Source organism: Merops nubicus, unplaced genomic scaffold, assembly GCF_000691845.1.
Source record: "Merops nubicus isolate BGI_N331 unplaced genomic scaffold, ASM69184v1 scaffold11411, whole genome shotgun sequence".
NCBI lineage: Eukaryota > Metazoa > Chordata > Aves > Coraciiformes > Meropidae > Merops > Merops nubicus.
The window spans coordinates 35228-57316 of record NW_008587625.1 but is presented as its reverse complement, the minus strand read 5'-3'; the positions used below and the strand labels follow the sequence as shown (position 1 = coordinate 57316).

At 46.3% G+C, this 22089-nt stretch overlaps 1 protein-coding gene across 1 annotated transcript; it reads left to right on the top strand.

The window, feature by feature from the left end:
• Positions 1–84: 84 nt before the first annotated feature.
• Positions 85–787, top strand: LOC103781280 (transmembrane protein 132C-like; the record flags this gene model as incomplete). The annotated part of the gene is made up of 1 exon (XM_008948990.1): positions 85–787. A coding segment is annotated over one exon (703 nt), but the record flags the coding sequence as incomplete, so codon positions are not given.
• Between the last annotated feature and the right edge of the window lie 21302 nt (positions 788–22089).

Here is a 22089-nt window from a genome sequence, read left to right as displayed (position 1 = left end):
GGCCGAGCGGGAGGAAGGTGCCCTGCGGAAGGTCAGCACCACGGCAAGGTCCGTGGTAAGAAACCGGCTCCTGAAAAACAACAGGCTGGATGGCGGCAAACTCTCTGACGACAGCCAGCTGCAGAACATCCCGATAGACTTCACCAACTTCCCTGCTCAAGTAGACCTCCCGAAGGGCAACGCAGGCATGGAGGAGAACGACCTGGTGCAGACACCCAGGGGCCTTAGCGATCTGGAGATCGGGATGTACGCTCTGCTAGGGGTCTTCTGCCTGGCAATTCTAGTCTTCCTAATAAACTGTGCAACGTTTGCACTGAAGTACCGTCACAAGCAGGTTCTGGTGGAAGGACAGGCCACCATGACCCATTCCCACGACTGGGTCTGGCTGGGAAACGAAGCAGAACTGCTGGAGAATACAGCAGACGCATCACCTCAGCAGGATGAGCACACGACTATTATTGACCGAGGCTCGGGCTGTGAGGAGAGCAACCAGCTCCTCAACGGCAGTGCTCAGAAGAACATCCAGAGCCAGGTTCACAGGTGTGCTGACTCAGGGGGCAAGGTCGGAAAGGAACAGAAATCTGAACCTTTACATTCACCCACATCTAAACGGAAGCGGGTAAAATTCACGACGTTCACAACCATCCCACCCGACGACGGTTGTCCCACTGTCAACTCAATCCTCAGTAGCAATGATGATGACATTAAGTGGGTGTGCCAGGACATGGACCTGGGGGACTCCAAAGAGATACGAAACTACATGGAGAAGTTCAAAGACAAAGTGTAGCTCCTTGCTGGGTTTTTTTTTGGGTTTAACCACACCTTGATGCCTTCAGTTCTACAGTATATATTGGGACGGGAGAGGGGGAGGGGGAGCAATGGCCAGGAGAAATGATGAGGCAGTTTTTATAATCAGGGAAAGAAATTTGCCAAACTGTCCATGGTTTGTTTTTGTTTTTCACTTTGTTTTGCTTTTCCAGCAGTTATTGTGCTACTCATGGATTTAGGAAGTGGAATATAAGTAGGAAAAAGGAATGAGGCAATGGTATGACCAGTATGATGAACTAGGCAAAATGAGGTGGTGTAAATTTGGTTTATGGGTCGTACAAATAATAGTGATAGTAACGTTTCAAAGTACCAAAAATTATTTGTAAAAATAAAAAAGAGAATATAAGAGCATGAAAGAAATAAGCAAGAGACAAACAATAACTTGTTGGTATTTCTAACAAAACATCACAATTATGGACATATGACTCACAAGGAGACTTTTTAGATTGTTACTCAAGCTGTTTCTTTTTATTCCTTCATTTGAAATGAAGATGTGTCTTTAGCATTACATATGAAAGGAGGAAGAAATTACCTGGTATTTTTATTTTTAGTTTTCTGTTTGTCTTGTAAGTTGAAACAGAATAATTTTCCCTCTTGTGTTTTTCTTTTAAATACCTTGAAAACAGGAAAATTTTCAATTCACTGAGCTCACAATGGACCGAGAGCATTTTATCTCTAAGTTAGCTATAAATAATCTCCTGTCATTTAAAGAATCCAGACAATAAGTATTGACTAATCATTTCCATGTGGAGTCTCTTCTGGAAGCCTAAGCCTCCGTTGTTTCATCCTAGCTAGAAATTATGTTCTGCTTGGAAGAAGCATTCATTTTACTTTCAGGTTTGGATAGTTTATTTAGTTGTTTGTGTTAAATTACCACAACCAAAGTTCCCATCGTTCACCACGGGAAGAAGGTGCTGTTTTATCTTAGCTTTTAGAAGGGACAGCTGATGGGGGTGCCCCACTGGTGCATTTTCAATGTACCTGGAACTGAGACCATCACAGGCCAAATATGTACAGCCTGGATTTGGGGCTTTTGCCCAGTCCATGAGTTCATCATTTTGTTGCTGTAATTTTCTGTTTATTCTAATGTCACCAGCTCTCATCAAGCTCTGAAAGTGAGAAGAATGGACAGAAAGACACTGATTGTCCCCAAACTTTTATTTCCTTGTACTGGGAGAGCTGGCCTCTGGACAGACTGTTGGAAGGGAGGGAAATATTGCTGAAGAGAGATCAAGAAATATCGGGAGCTATTTTATAGATTATTTTTTTTTTTGCCATTGGACCAGCTAAGACTGAAAATTTTAGACTAGGTTGTAAAGCTGATGTTTTGAATAAACAAAATAAACCCAGTAATAAACCTGAAGCAAATACAAAATAGAGTTGTAGATTCATTGTGTAAACTGGCAGAACTGTGTTGGCTCAGTGCCAGCTTACACTAGTAGAGAACACAGATCAAAATCTATACAATGAGGAAACGACTGTCATCCCAAACCTTTTGTAACTAAAAGGAGGGTGGTATATCCAGCCTTTTGGAAAGCAGTATTATCTCCTGACTGTTAGCCAGAAGCACTTGCATTGTCTTGTCTTTACCATGTATTTCTTTTTGTTTGGTTTTTTTTTTTATTACTAAACTCAGTAGTTTGGGTTTTTTTTTTTAACTTGGACAAAAATCAATCCTGCCACCCAGTAACATAGATGGACGTTTTAACAAGATATGCCTAGTATGCATTGTAGACTGAAAGAATGTAATATTTATTTATACATGTTATACGAATTGTAATTAAAATGCTTTACATGGCTTGACAAATTCACCTCTCTTTCCTGAGGAGAGGGGGCTCCTGTTGTTTTTGTGCTGAAGTACTGCACCCACTGCCTGGCAGCTGGAACAAAATTTAAGCTGCTTTCCGAAGAGAGAAGAACAGAGGTGCATGAAAGTGTTCCAGTGTTCTAACCCTTCTCTTGTGAACGGCTTCCTCTTCCGACCCAACATGTGGTGATGATGATGGATGGCAGGAGAAGACAGCAGTCAGGCACAGTTCAGGGCACTGTCACTATTCATCTTGTTCATCTTCGTGCCCACCACCAGCACGAACAACTCCAGGACCCTTGCTTCTGACGTGTGCAACTTTTGTGCAGCCCAGTCATAATTAATTATGTTGCTTCTCTGATTGATACAGTAGGTTCAGATGGAAGCAAGTTTTCACTGAATCACAACTGGCACATACAAAGCACCCTGCATCCCAGAGGACCCCAGGCTGCTTTACAAGCTAAGCACAGCGATGCATCAGCCACACCTCAGGGATCAGTATATCTTCCTGGGAAAATGCAGGTCTCTGAGGTGAAAAAGGAGCTGCAAAATGCAGCAGCAGAGGAGCAGGAAAAATAGTATGGAACAAAAATAATACACCATGGGAACCCAGAGTGTAATTGTTCCAAGTGCAGTTGTAAGAAGGCTGTTAGTGTTAGAAGGGCCCCTGTGACAGCACACACGAAGAGCAGCTCACATCTCCAGTAGCTGGGTGCTCCCCAGCACTTTCTGGGATACTGGTACAGCACTGGCTGCAGGGGAAGGGGGTGATTACTGCACCACTGTTTATAGTCCATGCACCCCGACTTGGCTCTTTGCTTTTGGCAGCTGAGGCTTTATAGATCAAGACAAGAGTGTCTCCATCTAACATACTGTTGGCTACCGAGAGAAAAGCTCCTGAGGAGAGCTCATCTTGCTCTGTATTTTCATGATGACACATTCATGTCTTGGTCTTGCTGTCTCATGACGTTGTCTAAGAAGAGTAGAAGAGTACTCCACAGTGAATGGAAATGTTATTCCTAATTGACCTCCTCTCCAAAAGCTCAAGTGCTTTTTTCAAGAAAGAAAAATATGTCTTCATTGAAATTAAAGGTGAGGGGGGAGAGATCAAAATCAAAGTTTCCCATGAGAAACTGTTTTGCAATTCCTTCTCAAAAACTGTGATGGAAATTTTTGTTGAAAGACACACTCATGTATTAATGCAACACAGATTGGATTCAGCATTCCCAAAGAGGAGCAGAGCTTTTCTGTTATGAACAGGAAAATTACAGCTTATTAATTGTTTCAATATTCATTGAAATAATCACTATTTTTTGCTTTTTGCTTGTTGACTGCTTATATAGTTCTCTGTTGTCTGTAGACAGACTGTCAGACTTAGGCAGTTTGTTTGAAATAACTACCCCTTGAAAAAATCATTTTAATATGCAGTGATGGTCCTGATGACAACAGGAGGCATCCGTGGTGCCTCCTTGGGAGCAGGATTTCAGTGACAATTAGCCACGTGTCAGTTCTCAGTGACAGTAATTTGTCATTAGCTTTAAATCCCAAAAAAAGTCTCTGTGGAGTCTCTGCAGAGTGGGTGGTTTGAGGGGCTTGCACACATGGGGTTCATTGGCTGCAGCCCGTGACGCTGGGTTGGACTCTTGCCATTCACACATAGAGCATTTGACACAGGCTGCAGGTTGCCATGGACATTCGTTCCAGGTCTGACACACGCTTCATCCTCTCTGTGCCAGAACAATCCCTTTGCAAACGCTGATAACCACAAACAGCTGCCAGCACGAGCACACACGTGGCCAAAGGGAGAGGCTTAAGCAGCAGCTTCCTCAGTGCTGCAGGACTCGGGCAGGTTCAGCCCGGCCACTTTCCCAAAGCAAGGTAAATGGCAACATAATGTCCCTGGAGCACAGAATGATTTAGCTGGTGGGTTTTTTTAACTAACACATGCCTATTATTAATGTGGTTTAGTTCCCGAGTTATCAGCTAATGGACTTCAGCTAATCTCCACATTGGCAACAGGGTGGGGTTTTAAAGCTGTAAGAGGAAGACATCTGACATACTGCCTGTTGTAACATGACATCATACTAAAGGAGAGGAGAGCCTCTCCTATAGTGTGATATACTAGATATACCTGGAGAAGGACTCCAGCTTCTGTGCCATATATGGGATAGCAGCTGAAATGTGGAAAATAACCTTCAGACAGGGCATGATGTGTGTAACAACAGGCCTATGTGAAGCAAGTCCTGTGATGGTTGGGTAGAGGAGGACTCAAGAAGCCTCTCCTGTCCCAGGGACCTGCTGCAACTACTTTGTTAGTCACAACTGCAGCATTTCTGCTGAGATCCACAGCTGCTGTAAATCTGTGCATCTCCACTGAAGCCATCTGGTAGAGCCATGCTAACTGACAGCAGCCTGGACGTTGGATTCAGTATCTATGAGGAGTCCCTGACTCCTCTCTTCCTTAGCAGCAAGAATTGTTTCTTGCATCTTGATGGTTTCTTTTTACATGCCAGCCTGCCTTTTTGGGATGGTGCTTCCAACAAAGCAGGGAGAGGATCTTCTGCTGCCTGGGTCTGGACTGGTCTGGGGTGGAGTGAGAAGCAGAAAAGGCCCTGACCCTGTGTAACCCCTGCTCAGCAGTTACAAAACATCCCTGTGTTATCAGCAGTTTCCAGCAGGAATCCAAAACACAGCCCCGTGCTGGCTGCTGTGGAGACAACTAACCCTACCCCAGCCATGACCAGCACAGTCTAAAGCCCAGAGGCCCTCGGGACAGGCCGTTCATTTTGACTCTTCTAACTCAGCTGAACAGGAGCATGTCTTCAAAATGGCGTGGTCCTTGCAAGGGAGGGCTGTATTTTAAGAGACAACAGAGGGAATTAAAACAAAAAAAAAGGAAAAAAAACTCAGCCCTGCCTTCACATTTAATTTTTCTGAAGCTGCTGAGCACGGTGCTTCAGAGCCAGGCAGGTACTGAGGTTCTTCACTTTATCTTCCACTGACCAAAACTCCCATCAGAGCCCAGCTCTGAGTGAGCCACCCTAAATGATCATCTCAGCAGGGAGGAAACCGCTGGGCTGTGAAACACCCTTTATTTGAGCAATTCACCTGGGGTCAGATGCCAGGAGTCACATTCCTGCAGCCCCGCAGTCCCGAGGGACCGCTCGGGGCGTCTCTGGTGACAGGCCTCACATGCCAGCTGAGGGGTCTGGGGTGCCAGGGCTGCCTGGCTGCAGAGACAGCACACCACAGGGTACAGCCTTCTGTCAGGGAGCCAAGGTGCAGACTCATTAATAACAATTTGCACTTAGAGGAGAGCCTGTCATCCGAGAAGCTCAGTGGCTTCCAGTTGTTGGTAAAGGATGAAAGTGCTGAGGGGGCTGAAGGGGCCCTGGTTTGTCCAGGGAGCCAGGTGAGCACATTCCCCTTCTAAAGGCCCTGACTCAGGTACAGCTGGGCCTGGCTGCGGGAAGGAGGTCCTCAGTGAAGTCACCTGGTGCCATTGGTGAAGAGGAGCCTGGCCTGCTGGGGGAGAGAAGAGCAGAGCAGTGTTTGGGGTGTTGCAGCTGAAGGTCAAGTGCTGTGTGAAAGCCGTGCTGCTGGTGAGGCAACCTTGGGATGTGAGAACAACGGCTGCAGGAGAAGGGTGTGGGTGAAGGTGAGAGAAGAAGTGAAGCTCTCCTGTTGCTGTGAGGCTGCTGGTGCAGAATGGATCTTGGTGAAAAGTGAGTCTTGCTTTGTTTGTGTTTTTTTTTTATTACTGGTTTATGCTTGGAGGGAAGGAAAGATCTTACTGCTTGCTTAGGTGTCTCAGGTTTGGGAACTGGCAGGAGAAACTGTGTTGATTGTGCCTTGGCCAAAGGGAAGGGCACTGCCAAGGGAATAAGGTGCAATTTGTTTGGTATGTGTGTAAGGGAACACCTGATAGAACAAAGTCAACATGGTACATCCTGCATCAGATGCTGGATCCTGAATCCTTCTGATACAGCTTAGGGGGCTAGGAATTCCATACTCCTTCAGCCAGGGAGCATGCTGACTTGCCCTCAGCTTCTAGGAGAACTTTGATGTTGATTAAATTTGAGAGATGACCTAAAAAAGGCTCTTGCTTTTGGAAAGCATGGATGCAGTTAGTTCATGGTGCTGCAGCCAGCTTGCTGGGTTGGAAATAGGACAGTGACCTGCTCAGTACTTGCACATATTTTTCTTCTTTCCTTCTTGCCAAGCTCCAAGGCCAAGTAGGCAAAGCAGCAAGAGTGTTGCTGTGTTTTGAAAAACTCCTAAGCTGGATTTCAGTGTTTAAAAATAAGCTGTCAGCAAAGATGCAGCAGCAGACAGAGATAATGATGCAAATTGCCAAATAACTCTTCCCTTTGATTACTAATTTTGGACAAACTCAAACCCATTCTTTTTATGCTTGTGTCAGGGAGGGATTAAAGCTCTTTGTGTGAAGCATTCGTGTCCAAGCCAGCGATGAGCATCTTGGAGACAATCTGTCTGATGCTCAGCTGAGCCATACCACGTTGCAAAGACACCCTGTGGTAATCATCTTTGGCTGCTGGAGAAGCTCTGTCTATCTGGCACATTGCAGCCAATCCTGCATCTTTCTGGAGCTGCAGAACAGATTTAGAGATAGTTGGTAATGTTTTATATTTGCCTTCAAGCCTGTACCTGAAGGTTTTTCAGGTAGCCAGTTTCCAGCATGCTCTGTGGCTACTGAGGGTGGTGGGTGCAGGGGACACTGAAGGACCTCCATGGCTGCTGGAGTGGCTTCTGAGCCTTGGGCTGCAAGACAGCTGCAAGGGTCAAATTTAATCCCCTGCATTCAAATAATATGAGTACCAACTGATTCCTGGAAGCAACACTTCAGGTTGGAATCCTTCATAAACAGATTGCAGCACTGTAATTATCTGGGCCCTTCTGTCTGGCTGCACACAGAGGGTAGGAGGGAAATCCTACAGAAGGGTTTTGGTAGCTCTGCCACTGTCTCACACATGGCCCCGTGGAAGAGGCACCTGGCTAAGAAATGCCTGTTCTGCCCTCAGACATCTCCAGCTCTGCTCGTTCACTGCTGGTTTCCTTCACTGCTGGATATTTTAAGCTGCCATCTAGCTTCCTGAGATTGCCAATTTGACTTTCAGCTTTACTAATGAAAAGCCACTGGTACAAATTCATGTCATTCAGATCTCCTGTGGACTGTGAGGAGAGGGAAGGTGGAAAGAGATGTGGGCAGTTTGTTGCAGTACTGAAGAATGAGAGCAAAGTTAAAGACTGAAGTTGTGTGAAGGCTGGGGCTGCATTTTGGGTTTGCTTTCTGTAATATATGTATTGTTTTCATGACTCTTGTGGTCTTTGCTGGTTTGGAGTAATGGTTTTCCTGGTCTGGAGGCAAGATCTGCCCAATCCCCCTGAGGCTCAGGATGGCTGCGTTGCCTGGCGCTCGTGACATGGAGTGGGAGCCCCACAGCAGGTACCAGAGCCTCCACCCTGGCAGTCTGTGCTAGCACCACAGGAAGGGTCTGGGGAACAGTACTGTAGGTAAGGGCAGTCCATATAGTCGATCATCTGGCTCTATGTGATGGTGACTTATTCTAGGGGCAGGTCCTAAGTGTGTGTTTTCTGATGGCGAGGAGGATTTTGGTTCCCAGATTGAATTGGACAGCTTATGAGGCTCTGGCAGGACAGCTGCACTGCAGGCAGAAAGCTGCAGTCGAGACAGACAGGCACCCAAAATGCTGTGTAGCTAAGGATTGTCACTTCAGTGTCATTTAGCAGCAATTGCTACAGGAGCAGAATTATCTGGTGACTCTTCTTTGGTTATGATGACACTATACATCTTATAAAACTGAGCTGAGGTTACCATAATGATGAGGCTCTATTAATTTAATATGATATTGCTATAGGGCCTTTTCATGGATTGTCTGAAAAGATTAATATTCTTTAGCAGAAACACTTTGGCAAATCAAGTCATCATTCTCCATTCTTCCACTCCACCCCTGCCTTTTGGGATGTGCCATTGACTTTTCCTGTCATGCCTCTAGGTTCATCACACCACATCCATCAGCATGGCACGAGTCTTACATGCTTTCTTTTGAAGAATATATTCTCTGCTTTCTAGGGCATTGTCTTATTACTTTAAATCTTGCTGTTACAAAACTAAAACACAAGACCACGTTGGGGGAAGAGGGAAATGAGTGGGTCTGATAACTGGCAGCTTCAGGGATTTTTGGAAACCCACCAGGCAGGCTAAAATGGGATTTTCCCCCAAATGCAGAGCAAAAGGGATTTGTTCCTGTCACGTTCCACAGAGCTTCATGGTTGTACATGTCTGTGAGTGCAGGCTTCTTGCAGGACAGGTTTTTGGAGAGCCCTCTGTTTCAGTTCCCTTCCTGGCAGTCCTTCCAGTAGTATCATCTGTCCATGAAGTAATTGCTCTAACAGGGCTTGTATTTATTCAGCTGCTACCTGTAAAATGAGCAGCTCAAAACACAGTTTTTCTGTTTAGGGTACTGCTACTAAATGTATAAATGCAAATCATCTGCACTACAGACTCACTCATAGCAGACAGAGGGGTGTAAGGGGGAGAGAGGAGAGCCAGAACCAATCATGCTCTGGGGTGTCTTGAGGCATCACTGTTATGCTTGGACAAGCTTGGAGAGAGACAAGGTGGCTGTTTCCCACCTTCCCTGCTCCTAGGTGTGTCTGCATGAGGCAATACCCCACACTGCCAGCGTGATCCTTCCATGGCACAGCAGAGGCAATAATAAATGACCCTTTTCCTTCACAAAACCTGCTCAGTTAGCAGTGAGCACATGTTCTGTCAGAAATACTCAGGCAGCAGATGAGGGCAGAGATGGGGCCATCCAGGAAGTTTGATGTCAGCCTTCTCACTGAGGTAATGGACATAAAAATCTCTAGATGCTGAAAAGTGACTTTAAGAAAAAGTATTAACCTAATTAGCCCATTTGTCTTTTCTCTCATCAAGCACCTTTCTAACAACAGTTATTTCCTGCCTTAAATTAGGAAACTAATGTATGTCGTGTCATAACTGGTGTTTGGAGTTATTAGCACAAGCTGTCTTGCCCTTTAGAATAAATTCACTTCAAATTCTGTCTGTAGATTTGTCCACTTCACATCTGTATGGACTAGGGAATTCCATTGCACTAACCTGGTGTAGTGAACCCTAGATTCGAAAACAAAGCAATATCCCTTCAGTAGGAAGAGCAAAATAAGGCAACCAAAATAATAATGCCATTCAAAACAGAGCCTTTATTTGAAAGCAGATATTCCCTTATAGGGAGTGCAGGAATTGCCCCAGGGAGAAGCAGGCACAGGGAGGTGACCCCCAGGCAGCTGCACTTGTATGTTTAAATGAAAACAGGCAGTTGAACAAGGCTTGACACAATTTTGGTTCTAAAAAGGCCTGTAAATATGCTTGCTAGCAATTTCCCATCTGAGCCCTGTGGCTTAACTCAGCAAGCTGAATTAGTTCAGTTCCATGCAGTGTTGCTAATCTGCAAGAATTGGAAATTCCTGGTTCTCCCTCAGATATTGGTGACACAATGGTTAAAAATGCAGTTTGAGGGCTTTTGCAGATCCCTAGTTACTGCAGAGCTGTAGGAAATGCCTCTCTACTGCCTTGGGCTGTTAGTCAAAACATGTGGGCATACCCTACAGAAGAGTGAGGGCTAGCTTAGATGTGAAGTCTTTTGCTTATAAATGCCTCTATCCTTTGGTTTAAATGGCAGCTTGGTACTCCTGGATTCAAGCATGTGGTCTAGTACTAAATTACTAAAATCATGCCAAGTACCCAGGTCTGAGTCAGTAAAATTCAGCTCCAGAAAGTCTTGATCCTTGAGCTCATCTCCTGGAGTTCTCCATCTAGCAGAAGTATTAGCAATTACCTGGCAGAAAAGCATCAAGCTGGAAGAGCCAGACTCGTCTGGCATTGTGCAGTGCCCTTTAGGATAGGCACTGTCTGTCCTGGGCTTCCATCCAGAGCTTTCGTCATTATAATGTTTATGAAGAAAAATTCTAATACATCTGTTCTAAGATAGTCCGAAGGTTTCAAGGTTAATTAAAACCCAGGCTGATAGTAGGAAAGATCAGGAGCTGGTGGGTTCCTAAACAGCCAAGAAGAAATTTCTCAGGAACCAAGTGCTGAGCTGATGTAGTGAAGGGAAGCTCCCAAGTGCTCAGGCAGGCAGAGATCCTGGCCGAGGCTGAGGAGCTGCTCAGCCAGCCCAAGGCAGGGCTGCTCTGTGTTCAGCTGCAGGCGTGCAGCAGCACTGGCCAGGAGATGGCACTCCAGGGATGGCATGCGGCGTGTCCCACAGCCCTGCCTGCTTCCTCCTGCCTGCTGGATGGCAGTTCCTGCACATGCTGCCTAAAAGGGCTCTGTGCTCCAGGAAAACAGCTTGGATTTTTTTCTCTGAGCTCACAGCTGAAACGTTTCTCTTGGTGACTTGCTGTGTTGAGAGGCTCTGGGGTGGGAACAATTCTCACATCACTGGGTCTCTTTTGGGCAGAGGGATCTGCCCTTGGACTGCACGGTTCCCCTGCAGTGGAGTTCTGTCTGCAGCAGAGATGCAGTGCTGCCAGTCCCTCTAGCTGCACCTCAAACAGAACAGGCACAAGAGCTTCAGGACCTCCTGGAGTAATTGAGTGCATGAGGGCAGAAATCAAGGTGGGTTTTTTTCCTGAATGAATAACAGTTTAAAATGAAGATGAAAAGTGTAATTATGATGGAGATGTGTCATACCTAAGGTGAAGCTGCAGCTCTTAGCAGCAAGGAAACGTTACCAACTGCACAATGTGTCTTGTCAGTAGAAAAACTACTTTTAAGGAGGGAAATACCTGCAGAGGTGTTCTCTCTTTCTGTGTCACTGATGCAAAGAACATCAGAAAAGCCTCTGTTATTTGCTGATGATCTCTGCAGAGTGCAAGTAGTTTTATGTAAGCAGGAGTTTCAGGCTATGGGCTCTCTGACTGAGAACAGGAGTCATGAACAAGGAGAGAAGTAGGGCTGGGATTCAACAGCAGCTGAGGTCCTCACTGAGTTGCTCACGGGTCCTGTTGCCCCAGAGTTACTATGCTGCTGCTCCTCCCCACTCTTGCACTGTGGTGCAGGCTATTCTGCATGATAATTTGTTATAAATTAGATCTGATAAATCATATCTATATATAGATAAATCTATAACAAAGTTAGGGATGTGCCACCTCCCATCTTCTTTCCTTATTCTCGCATTGGTTGTTCATGTCCCCTCCCAGAAGTGCACCCCTCCTGTCCTGCTCTAGTTGTGCTTGCCATGGGAGCATGACCTGAGGCAATTCTGGCTACAGGAGGTGAGGAGCTGCAGGGCATTTCCTCCCCCTCACAAACTCCTGCCTGGCTAGAGCTGGGCTGTGCTGTGCCTTGCTGTGCTGTGAGCAGTGCCAAAGGCAGCTCTGGGCCATCCCCCCAGGGCAGGGCTGCAGGTCAGCAGTGGGAGGACAACCTTGCATGGTGCTTGGGAAGTGAGGGCTGGGTGTTGTCCACGGATTCCCATACAGAGGATCCTGCTGCTGTGGTTTAGGGAGGCAATGGAGCAGAGCCTGAAGTGGTGGCAGGCACATGACTGCATCAGTGGGGGATTTCCCATGACAATGGAGAACAGAATGTGAAGGGCACACAGCAGCAGAGCATCAGTCCCCCTCCTTGATCGATAGCTGTCAGCAGTGTGGGAGATGTGGTGCCAACTCCTGTGCTAAGTGTTTTCCTGGGGAATGCTCCAGGAGTAACTGATCCTTTCAGCTGCTGTCTTGCAGAGCAAGCAATAGAAAGTTGTGACACGGGTGCTTCTCCCCTTCCCAGCAAAGCCCCACACGTTTTTTCCTTTCCTTTCTTGCACCGCCATGGTCCATTCACACAGACTTTCCTTAAGCTGAAAGAATATAAAGTGTGAGCAGTGGAAGAGAATTACTTTCAGTTTGCAAGTGCAATAGAATCTTTTTTCCCTTCAGCATTAAGCAGGGTTTAGTTCATCTTTTTGTATCAGGGCAATAAACTTCAAGTCCATCCAGAGCTCATCCTTGGCCACTTGGGTGAGTACAGCCGTGCAGTGTTTACGGCCCAGACCTGGCCAGATCTGCACTCCTCTGCCTCATGGTTTATCAGCAGGTGCTTCCATTCTGCTTAAGCCCAACTATTAAAGACTTTCTTTTTCTGTTTTCCTTTTTCTTTTCCTTCTCTCCTTCCTTCAGCAGTTGGGGAAATAATCCCATTGCTGTGATGTTGGCATGATTTAATTTTCTTGTGTGGAAACCACTCTTCTGGGGCTGAATTTAAGAAAACAAAGTGACAGCCAGTGGCCTCAGACTTAGCATTGCTAACACTGATTCCCCAGGCTTCCTTTATCACACTACTGAACAAAATGAGATTGCAGGAGGCTGGTGAGCTGCCTTGCTCTGTTCTGATGCCCATACCCTGCTCTTGATAATGGAGCAAAGAGAAGTCACATGGCTCATTTGAATGAGTAGCTGGTGAGGCTGGGACCTGTAGAAAACAAAGGAGGTTGGCTTAAGCCAGAAAAAGCATTAAATACTCAATTATGACACTGGAAATCCTCCCCAGATCCAAGCACAGCACTGAAGAATCCCAAGATGGGGGTGATGCATCCAAGCGACCAGTTCAGCCTGTTGCAAAGTTTAATGTGGTCTGTGAACTTTTTTTTTCCCTTTTTGATCTGAGTGTTTTAGCTGCCAGAGTCCACAGTTCTGCCTTGGATTAGGCTAAGGATAAAATGGTCCTGTGTGCCAGTGGGTGGGGAAGAGCCTTGGACTAGGATTCACTTCTAGTGCTGCTACACTTTTATTTTTGGGGTGTATAATTCTTCTCCATTCTCCCTACAAAGCCTAAACATGCATATAAACATGTGCTCAACACTGATCCATCCTCTGCCCCCTCAGCAGTGCCCAGAGGCCACACTGAAGAGCCCTGGCAGACTGAAATGCCTCCCCAAGCCTGTGAGAGCCCAGCTGCCAACTGGAGGATCCTGACGTGGCTGAGTCCCCAGGAGTCCCTGGCTGCTCTCCAAGCCACTGCATCAGGATGACAGCCAAAACGTGGATCTCCTTTCCTCTTAAACCACCAGGGAGCCTCCTCTGGTTGTGCACCTCGGGGCTCCCTTTATGCTTCTGCACTTAGTAAGCTCTGAACAGATTCACAGGCAATGTGCCACCTTGTTGGAGTCACTAGCATTGGCTTCTCTTACTGGTGGATCTGGGATAGTTCTGCTGCCTCTGGTGAAGGTTTGGGTGTAGGGAGATCTTTTGTGATCCCTGAGGAGAAGAAGCTGTCCTAAGGCTCCATGAAGCTCATATCAGTTATATCTGGATGCTCTGGAGCAGCTCAGAGGAGTAAGATAGGAACAGTTCCTTCCCTAGTTAGTTCTTTCTGCTCCATTTTGAGCAGACTGAAGTACAACTCATATCAGTTATATCTGGATGCTCTGGAGCAGCTCAGAGGAGTAAGATAGGAACAGTTCCTTCCTAGTTAGTTCTTCTCCATTTTGAGCAGACAGAAGTACAATTTATGAACTGAAGTGATGGTAAAAACACATCTGGGTCATCAAGGGTTTGTCAGCTTTAGGCTAGAGAAGAGCATGAGCTTCTACCAGCTTTCTGCTTGGTGGAGGGGCAAAAGTGATTGAAAGCAGAGAGCTCCTCTCTGCTATTATAGCTGAAGTTCTAGCTGTGTCACTGACAGCCCATGACTTTGGTTCACAGCTCCTTAGTCCTTTTTAAACATCTGTTTGCTGTAATGGATGGATTTGCTTTTTTATATTTTATTTAAGAGCATACGTGACTGTATATTCTGAACTGTGCAATGATTTTGGCAGGGGGGCTTTTTCTTCTGGGCACTCTGGCAGCATTCAAGCCTTTGGTCCATACCAAACTTTGGAAAAAGATGCTGTGTTAGAGAAAAGTAAGGAAAGAGCCAAAAAAGAGGCGAGACCACAAATGTAAAAGAAATACCATGACCTTTTCAGGAAGACTGAATTGTGATAGTCTTTTGAAGTTTTCCACTTCTGATATTTCTCAGCTGTGTTTCCTACTCCTGACTTCACATATGTCCATCATCTGATCTCTGCCCTAGCTGCTACAGTATCTTTTCTCCTTTTTCTTGACTCTGCTCTGAAAAAAATTTACATTTTCATTCTCTTTCTTCCATTAAAACTATTGGGATTTGGTTTTTGAATATGGATGTTGGCCAGAACATTTAGATCCTGAATGCCATTTGGGTAGAAGTGTCACCAGTGCTGGATGCAACCTCTGACACACCTCCCATGAAACCTGCCTTTGAGTTCCAGCCTTGGTGGCAGTTCTTGTGACATTTGGTCACCATTTGAAGCTCATTATGCTGCTCTAGCCCCATACTTAGCTCTTAGTTTGATTCTGCCCACAGCATCTCTTGGGGTGTTTCAGAGGGCCTCATTGTAGGTGGGATTATTCAACCAGTGCCTGCAGATAATGGAACATGAAGGCTGGGACCTGAGCACGATACATTTGTCTGGCTCACATCCTCCTTCTGCTCTCCCCAGGCTCTGTTCAATTGCCCTTGTCACAGTGTTGGTCTCTGCTGTACACCTCTGCCCTGGACACTGCCCAGAACTACTGTCACACAGGGTCGTAGCTGGATGTCTCTGCTGTGCTCAGAAAGCTTGTAGAGGGGTAGATAAAACCCATCCACTTTGAGTGCCCTGTTACATGCCTGCTGAGCTCCAAGGGGGGCATGTGCCAAGTGCATCCCCAGGGCAACTACAAGATCTAGTAGTTCCAGGAGAAAGCTGAGCGTCGGGGAAGAGATGAGGTGGTAATTTAAAGTGATCCAGAGGCCCAGGTAGCAAAATCATCAATGCTCTTTAAAAGTGTCTTAAAATTCCATCGTTTTCCCAGGAATGATTCAGAAATCCTGCTCTGTCCTCATTGTGTGCAAAGTATTACAGTATGGTTTCTGTCACTCTTGCAAGCAGAAATTAGTCCTAAATCACCCATCACTTCCATATTTTACTTGGAAATATGAGGAACCTTTCTTTCCAACTTGAGGACTGTTACAACTAAACTGCCTCGTGCCATTGATGTGGAGTTCTGGTAAACCTCCAGAGTTTTCATTAAATCTTGCATATGACTTTTGTGGATCTATTTTGTGGGCAATGGTTTTTTATCATCATGTAGAACTTTGCTATCGTCCTCACTGCTCAGGCTGCCAAAGGGGAGTGTGAACCTGAACAGGCAGCACCATGGGAGGTTTCCCTCTTTCCTTACTCAGAAAAGCAGAAAACTTGGCAAACCTTAGCAGCAGGATGCTGTAGGTGTAGAGGGAGGGCTGCTTTTGGAGAATGATCCTGGGGCATTTAGTACTCAAGACAGAAAGGGAAGAGGCAGACACTTAGTCCCTCAAATCCCCAGGGCAGATCAGCTGCTGAAAGCCTTGTTCTGCAGTTTGTTGCCACAACTGTGTGTGTATGCACAAATATACTGGTGTTTGGTTTATTTTGACATGAACAGTTGCAAAGTAGAGATAGAAAATATTGACAGTTAAAGGAGAAACAATTTTATGGATAAAATAAATGGTGTGTTGTGGATCATGTAGGTATTAGCTTAATTATGGTGCAAGTGCTCCCTGAAAAGAATTGTAGAGCAATCTGCCATCATAAAGCAGATTAATTTCTGTATTAGAAGTTCCTCACTGTCTGTCTTAAATCACTTGTGGTGCATTAGGTAAAAGAAGTAAAGTGATAGTTTGTCTGTCCTCTTTGGGGAGGAAAGCTTTTCCCAAAGAGGTGGTTGGAGAATTTGGAAAGCCTGAGGGGAGGCAGGCAGCTCCCCCACTGCTCTAACAAAACACAGAGGAGTAGAAAGGAGGCTCGATCACGTTTTCCTCCTCTGCAGGGTGTAAAGCTCTTTAAGAAGCTGGCAGTGTTTGTGGAAGGTGCTTTCCTGTGGCTTCAGGAAGAATCTGGACCTCCTTGTGAAGTCTTAATTGTAGCACTGACCTCAGGAAAGCAGATGCCATGGAGGGCAGGCAGGGTTATGGCTCTGGCAGCTCTGACTCTGCTTCAGTTTGGCCTCATATTTTGTACCAAAAAGTGTCTAGATAAAGCTTTTGCATCTTTGGACGGCCGAATGTTACAATTAGACAGGCAGAACACATCCTCTGTTAAAAGAGCTGCTGTGCCCTCGAGCTGGAACTGGAGCAGCCAGAGCTGCACCCCTGGACGGGAGGTGACAAGGAGAGGGTTACACAGAGCGTGGGTCTGGGGCTGCTCCTGCTGCCCTCGGGTGCAGCTCTGCCCGTGCAGATGGGGCAGAGCTGCGTGAGGCTGCTTGGGCTCAGCCCCACCGGGGCCAGCAGAGTGGGGACTGGGCTGAGGTGACCCACTCCTCTTCCACCCACTGCTCCCCAGCCCTGCCCGTGCTCAGCTCCCCTTGGCAGTGGTGAGAGCTCTGCCCCAGCAAAGAGGCAGCAGATGTGATGGCTGAGACCAGGCTATGCCTTTACTCAGGGTGTTATCTCCAGTTGTAGCCTTGTGTCATGTTCAGCCTACTCTGGGTTTCAATTTCTGTTAGAGATACTTGGATTAAGCTTTAAAACACGGAAGAAGTTCATCACATGGCAAACAGTCAGTTCCTATGCTCCTCTTAAATTGAAGGGAAACTGAGGCTAAGATACAAAATGACTTCCCTCAGCATCAGATGGTGCAGAGCTGCTCCAGGGCAGGGCTCTGTGCCTCCTCCCTGTGCCCTCTGTGTGCCTTGAGCAATGCTGCCCCTTGCTGTGAAAAGATGTTTGGGCTCCTGTGGCTGACCCAGGGCAAAACAACTTTACAGAATGTGCAGGTGCTACCTATGGAATGGATTTTCCCTGTGAAACACTCCCAGGTTCAGTTGCTGAACAACTCCATCTAATGAGAAGACCTCTGCCTTCTCCTCTCCACCTGGGAGCTTCCTCAGAAAGATTCCTGCCACAATAATTCTGCTATCTGTCACAGAAGCTTCACTGCACCATAAAACTGACGCCTTCTGGGGGCACGGGTGCTTCTGACACAGATATTTGGCCCCACGGGGCCAGCCTCACTTCCCAGCTTCTAAGCAGCATCTTCTGTCTCCTTTGTCCATCATCACAGCAATGCACGGGTATTCATAAAACCCAGATGGAGAGGAGGATTACTGCTGGTCATGTCACGGACATTTAATGGTGTTCCCTCTTGGTAAATCACACCCAGCAGTTCTATTTCCAGAGTTACACTGGCTCCCTGGGACTGGAAGGTTGTGACTAACAGCTCCTGTTTCTGCAAAGTGACTTGCCTTGGCTGCAGGAGGACAAGGGCAGATCAGTGTAATGTGATTTGCAGAGTCTCTTAGCAGAGGCTTGTCAGATGGGGCCATCCAAACCCCAGTGATAAATGGGAGCCCTTTGCTGGTTTGTGACCAATAGGAGCTTTTTGTACTGTCAAGCTCAGCTCCTCCTTTGGGGAAAGCAGCTTGTTCTCATCCAAGAGCACCCTGTATTCCCCCGTAAGCAGCAGCAGATCCATCTACTGAATTAAATCCCAAGGCTTTGATTTTTGTCATAGCTCTGTCTTTAGGAGACAGAAAGCACGTTGCAGCTGGCTTGCAGAAGGCTGCCTGGTACTGAGTGAAGGAGAGCCTTCTTTGGTACTTGTCTGGTGGCCTCAGGAGGGTGTTTTGTTGGGAAGCATTTAACAAAAGGAAATGCAAATTACAGCAAAACTAGAAATAGGAGCTTCCAGGCACTTCTGCCAAACAGCCATTTCACCTGTTGTCTGGCCATTAACCAAACCAGTTTCTCCTCCCAGCAGAGTCCTGCCCCTCCCCATCCCCTTCAGCTCTTCTTGTACCCACCACACTTGCCTTGCCCAGCTGGTATTTTTTCCTCTGTGCCTGGCAGAATCTCCAGGGGGGTCAGCTGCTGAGAAGCTGAGAGTCTCTTTTGCCCTCTGTTGAGGCAAGGGAGCTCTGGTGGCTGCCTGCCTGCTGCCTGGGCAATGCTGCTGGCCCTGGGAAGCCCAGACCTGGGTGCTCAGCTCGCTGGCAGTGCTTCAGGGTCCCCGGAGGTTTGGTGAAGCTGGTGATCTGTGCTCCTTCCTCAAGGCTTCTCTTTGACACTGATTTGCCTCAAGCAGCTCTAATAGAACCTTTTACTCTGCCCCCATCATTTCATTAGGTAGTAACAAGCTGTTGAGGCACTTGAGTTGGAGACTTTGACACTCAAATTGTTTCAGTGGTAAACTTGTTCCTGCATAAGAGGCTTGTTGCCATCAAAGCATCTTATAAACAGTCTTGGTAATTACAGCTCTCTACAGCTGACTGAATTTTCTGCTTGACATGCTGATGACCTTAAAAAATTAGGGTAGAAAACAACTGCTAGAGAGCTGAAAAGCTGCTTTCTAGAGCTCCAGTGTGTCCTACAGCTGGTTGGTAGGGTTTTGTTAGTAATATAGCTTTAGTCTCCTCTCACTGACCAAACTGATTAGTTAGGTGGTCGGCCAAGGAGATTTTATCTGAGGTCAGTCAAACTACTTCATCCCCCTCTCATCCATCCCAGTAAAACAAGTGCACTGGAGGTTCATTGTTTGGTTTGCCTTTTCTGATGGGCAATGAACTATTAAACTCCCTCTTGTTTAAACTAAGAGCATTTGTTAGCACAGCTATTGTTTTGATATAGATTTTGATTCCCTCAGCCTCTCATTTAAATGGGTTTAAATTGATTTTCTACTGTCTCTGTTGGATGGTGGCTCTTCAGAAGTCTCAAACCAGAGGTTGCTTTGCAGAATATGATCTGGCAGATCTCTAGCTTGAGAAAGACCTTTCTCCATTTCGTTCCCAAGTGAAACTGAACTTTTTGCTTAAGAAGAAGAAGAAATATTCCCTCCTCTCCCAAGTGTGCACTGAAAATCACATTGGATTGTTTGGTCTCAGCACGTTGGACCATCTCAAGCTTTGCCATATTTAACATAGGGTCAAACTGATTTGCAGGCAGGAAATCCCATGGTGTGGAGCACAGTATTTGGGTGGTGCAGAGTCATGGCTTTCCTCACAGCTCTAGCGTGTGACACTGCTGACCTTGGAGAGGGTTTCCACGAAGGCATGTTGCTTTCATACTGACTCCTGCTTTGACAACAGCATCCCCCAAAAGCAGACGTTAGCTGTGTTAAATATTCAGCCTTGTAAAATGGAAGAGGAGCTAGAGAACTCCAAAATCTTGTGCCTGGGGTGCTGGGGAAAGGCGTGTGCTTTGGGACTGCTCTTGAGTAACAGCTCAAAGCCAAAGACCCCCCCAAAATGTTATGGTGGCTCCCCACTTGGCTCAGCACCAGCTCTGAGCAGCAGCAATGCAGCCAGCCAAGTGGAAGCCTCAACAGAGCTTTCATTTCTGAACTCTGCCCCAAGAGGAGGGAGGCTCTGGGCAAGGTGACAGCAGAGAGGAGCTCACAGTGCTGCTGCATGCACATCTCCCTGATTAATAGTGCACTGCAATTTCAGGAGCTGTCAAGCAAACACCTCTTGCCTCTGCTAAAAATCAGTGTTTAAAGAGGGCTTCTTGCCATCAGTGTTCCCAAGCTGATTTGGTATTCAAGGATGCAAAGAGGAACATAAATAATTTGATATTCAGCCTGACAACTCTAGGCACTGCCATAGCCCCAATTTCAACAATGTAATGGACAGTAAGTTATCTCATAATGTGTTTTGAGATCAGAGCTGATTTAAAGGTTATTCATCCCAGGAGAAATTATGCTGTAATTGAATTTATCTTGCATTTATCTGTTCAAGGAAACATAACTACAGTTTAAGGGAGAAAAATACATCAAGGAGCTAAGTTTTTATTATCGGTTTGTATAAAAGTTACAAATTATTCCAGCAACCTTCCTCCACTGAGCTGTATTATTTGCTGCATAATCAAAGTCCAGACTAGAAAATAGAGACTTCTTTCAGCAGCTAAAGCTCTACACCTTTAACTCAAGGGATGACTGAGATGATAGTGGGGTGAAGCAGCACAGAGCATGGAAATAATCAGGTTAATGTCAAATGAATTAGAAAGTAGCTGTCTAGGGTTTAATGGGAGAAGAAATGTTCAGCCATGGAACATGGCAATGGAGCTATTGCATCCTCAGCTGTGAAATGAGAGCTGGGCTTGCACCAGGGACTTCTGCTTGTGAGCCCTGGCAAGTGGCCTGGGGGGAACAGGAGGGTGCCCATCTGGGTACAGCACCCTTGGAAGCTTCTGGGGGGGCTGTTGCAGTGCATCTGGCTTTGAGGCTTCATACGTGGGACTTCTAGAGCATAGACAGGCAGCTGGAAAATGCTGCAGAAGAATTGGACAGGCTTCCCATGGCCAGATTATCTCAAGCTATTTTTGAAGGGAAAGTTTCCCTTAGCAGATCAAAACACTCCTGAATGTGAGTCTCTGTCTTGGTTTCCCTGTCCAAATACTACAATTCTGATAAAGGGAAAAGAATTCATTTACCTCTGAGATAACAAATTTTATGCTAAATTTCAGGCAGATGGTACAGAAAACAGCTGAGAGATTATAGCCCCCAAACCAGGCTTTAAATAGAAATGATAGGTTGCTATAAAGCTGCCACTAGAACTGTTCTAAGGGTGGAGGAGTTATTTCCCTCATTCATTTCCCTGTTCCTGATTATTTATCTTCCTGTTCTTTGTTATCCATGTTATTTCACCTCTCCTAGTGCTTGCTACATCAGAGGAAGGACTCTAGACTTGGAGAGCCTCAGGAGCAGCAGAATTTCATGGTTTGCTTTACAGCTTTCTTCACAACTCTTTTACTTCATAAAAATATTCTGAAAGATGCAGCAGCCTGGGACATTGTGCATCAGATTTGCTCCAACACTAGAAAATAACATTCCTTGGTTGGTCTTGGTGGTACTAGCCCTGCTCATTGCCTCAGGAGCTACTTGTTTCTGGAAAGCTGCAGCTTGTGCTCTGTCCTCTGGAATGCTCCTTGCTGGGAGGCTGGTGGTGAGTTGCTGGACACGGAGCAGGCAGGGGACTGCAGCCAGGGAGGAGGCATCTGGCTTTTGTGCTCCCTCTTTCCTTGTGCTTCCTCTAGTCCAGACTTTTTCCAGGACCACACGTGAGCACAGTCTGTACAACACACTGCACTTCAGGGGGTCTCTTCTCTCCTGGCCCCATCCTGCTGCTGCCTACAGGAAGCCAACTGCTCATATTTAGTTCTCCTGGGGTGTCTCGTGCCTCTGTGCAGGCTGCTCAGCCCCTCTGAGATTCCAAACCACAGTGCTGTGGGGTCCCTCACTTTCATCCCTCCTTTTATTATTTGTAGGCCAGCCTGTGCTTCATGTCTTCAAGTCCTGCTCTAAAGCTGCCTGTAGGACAATAACACTCTCCTCAAATTGGTAGGGTTTTTTTGTGTGGTG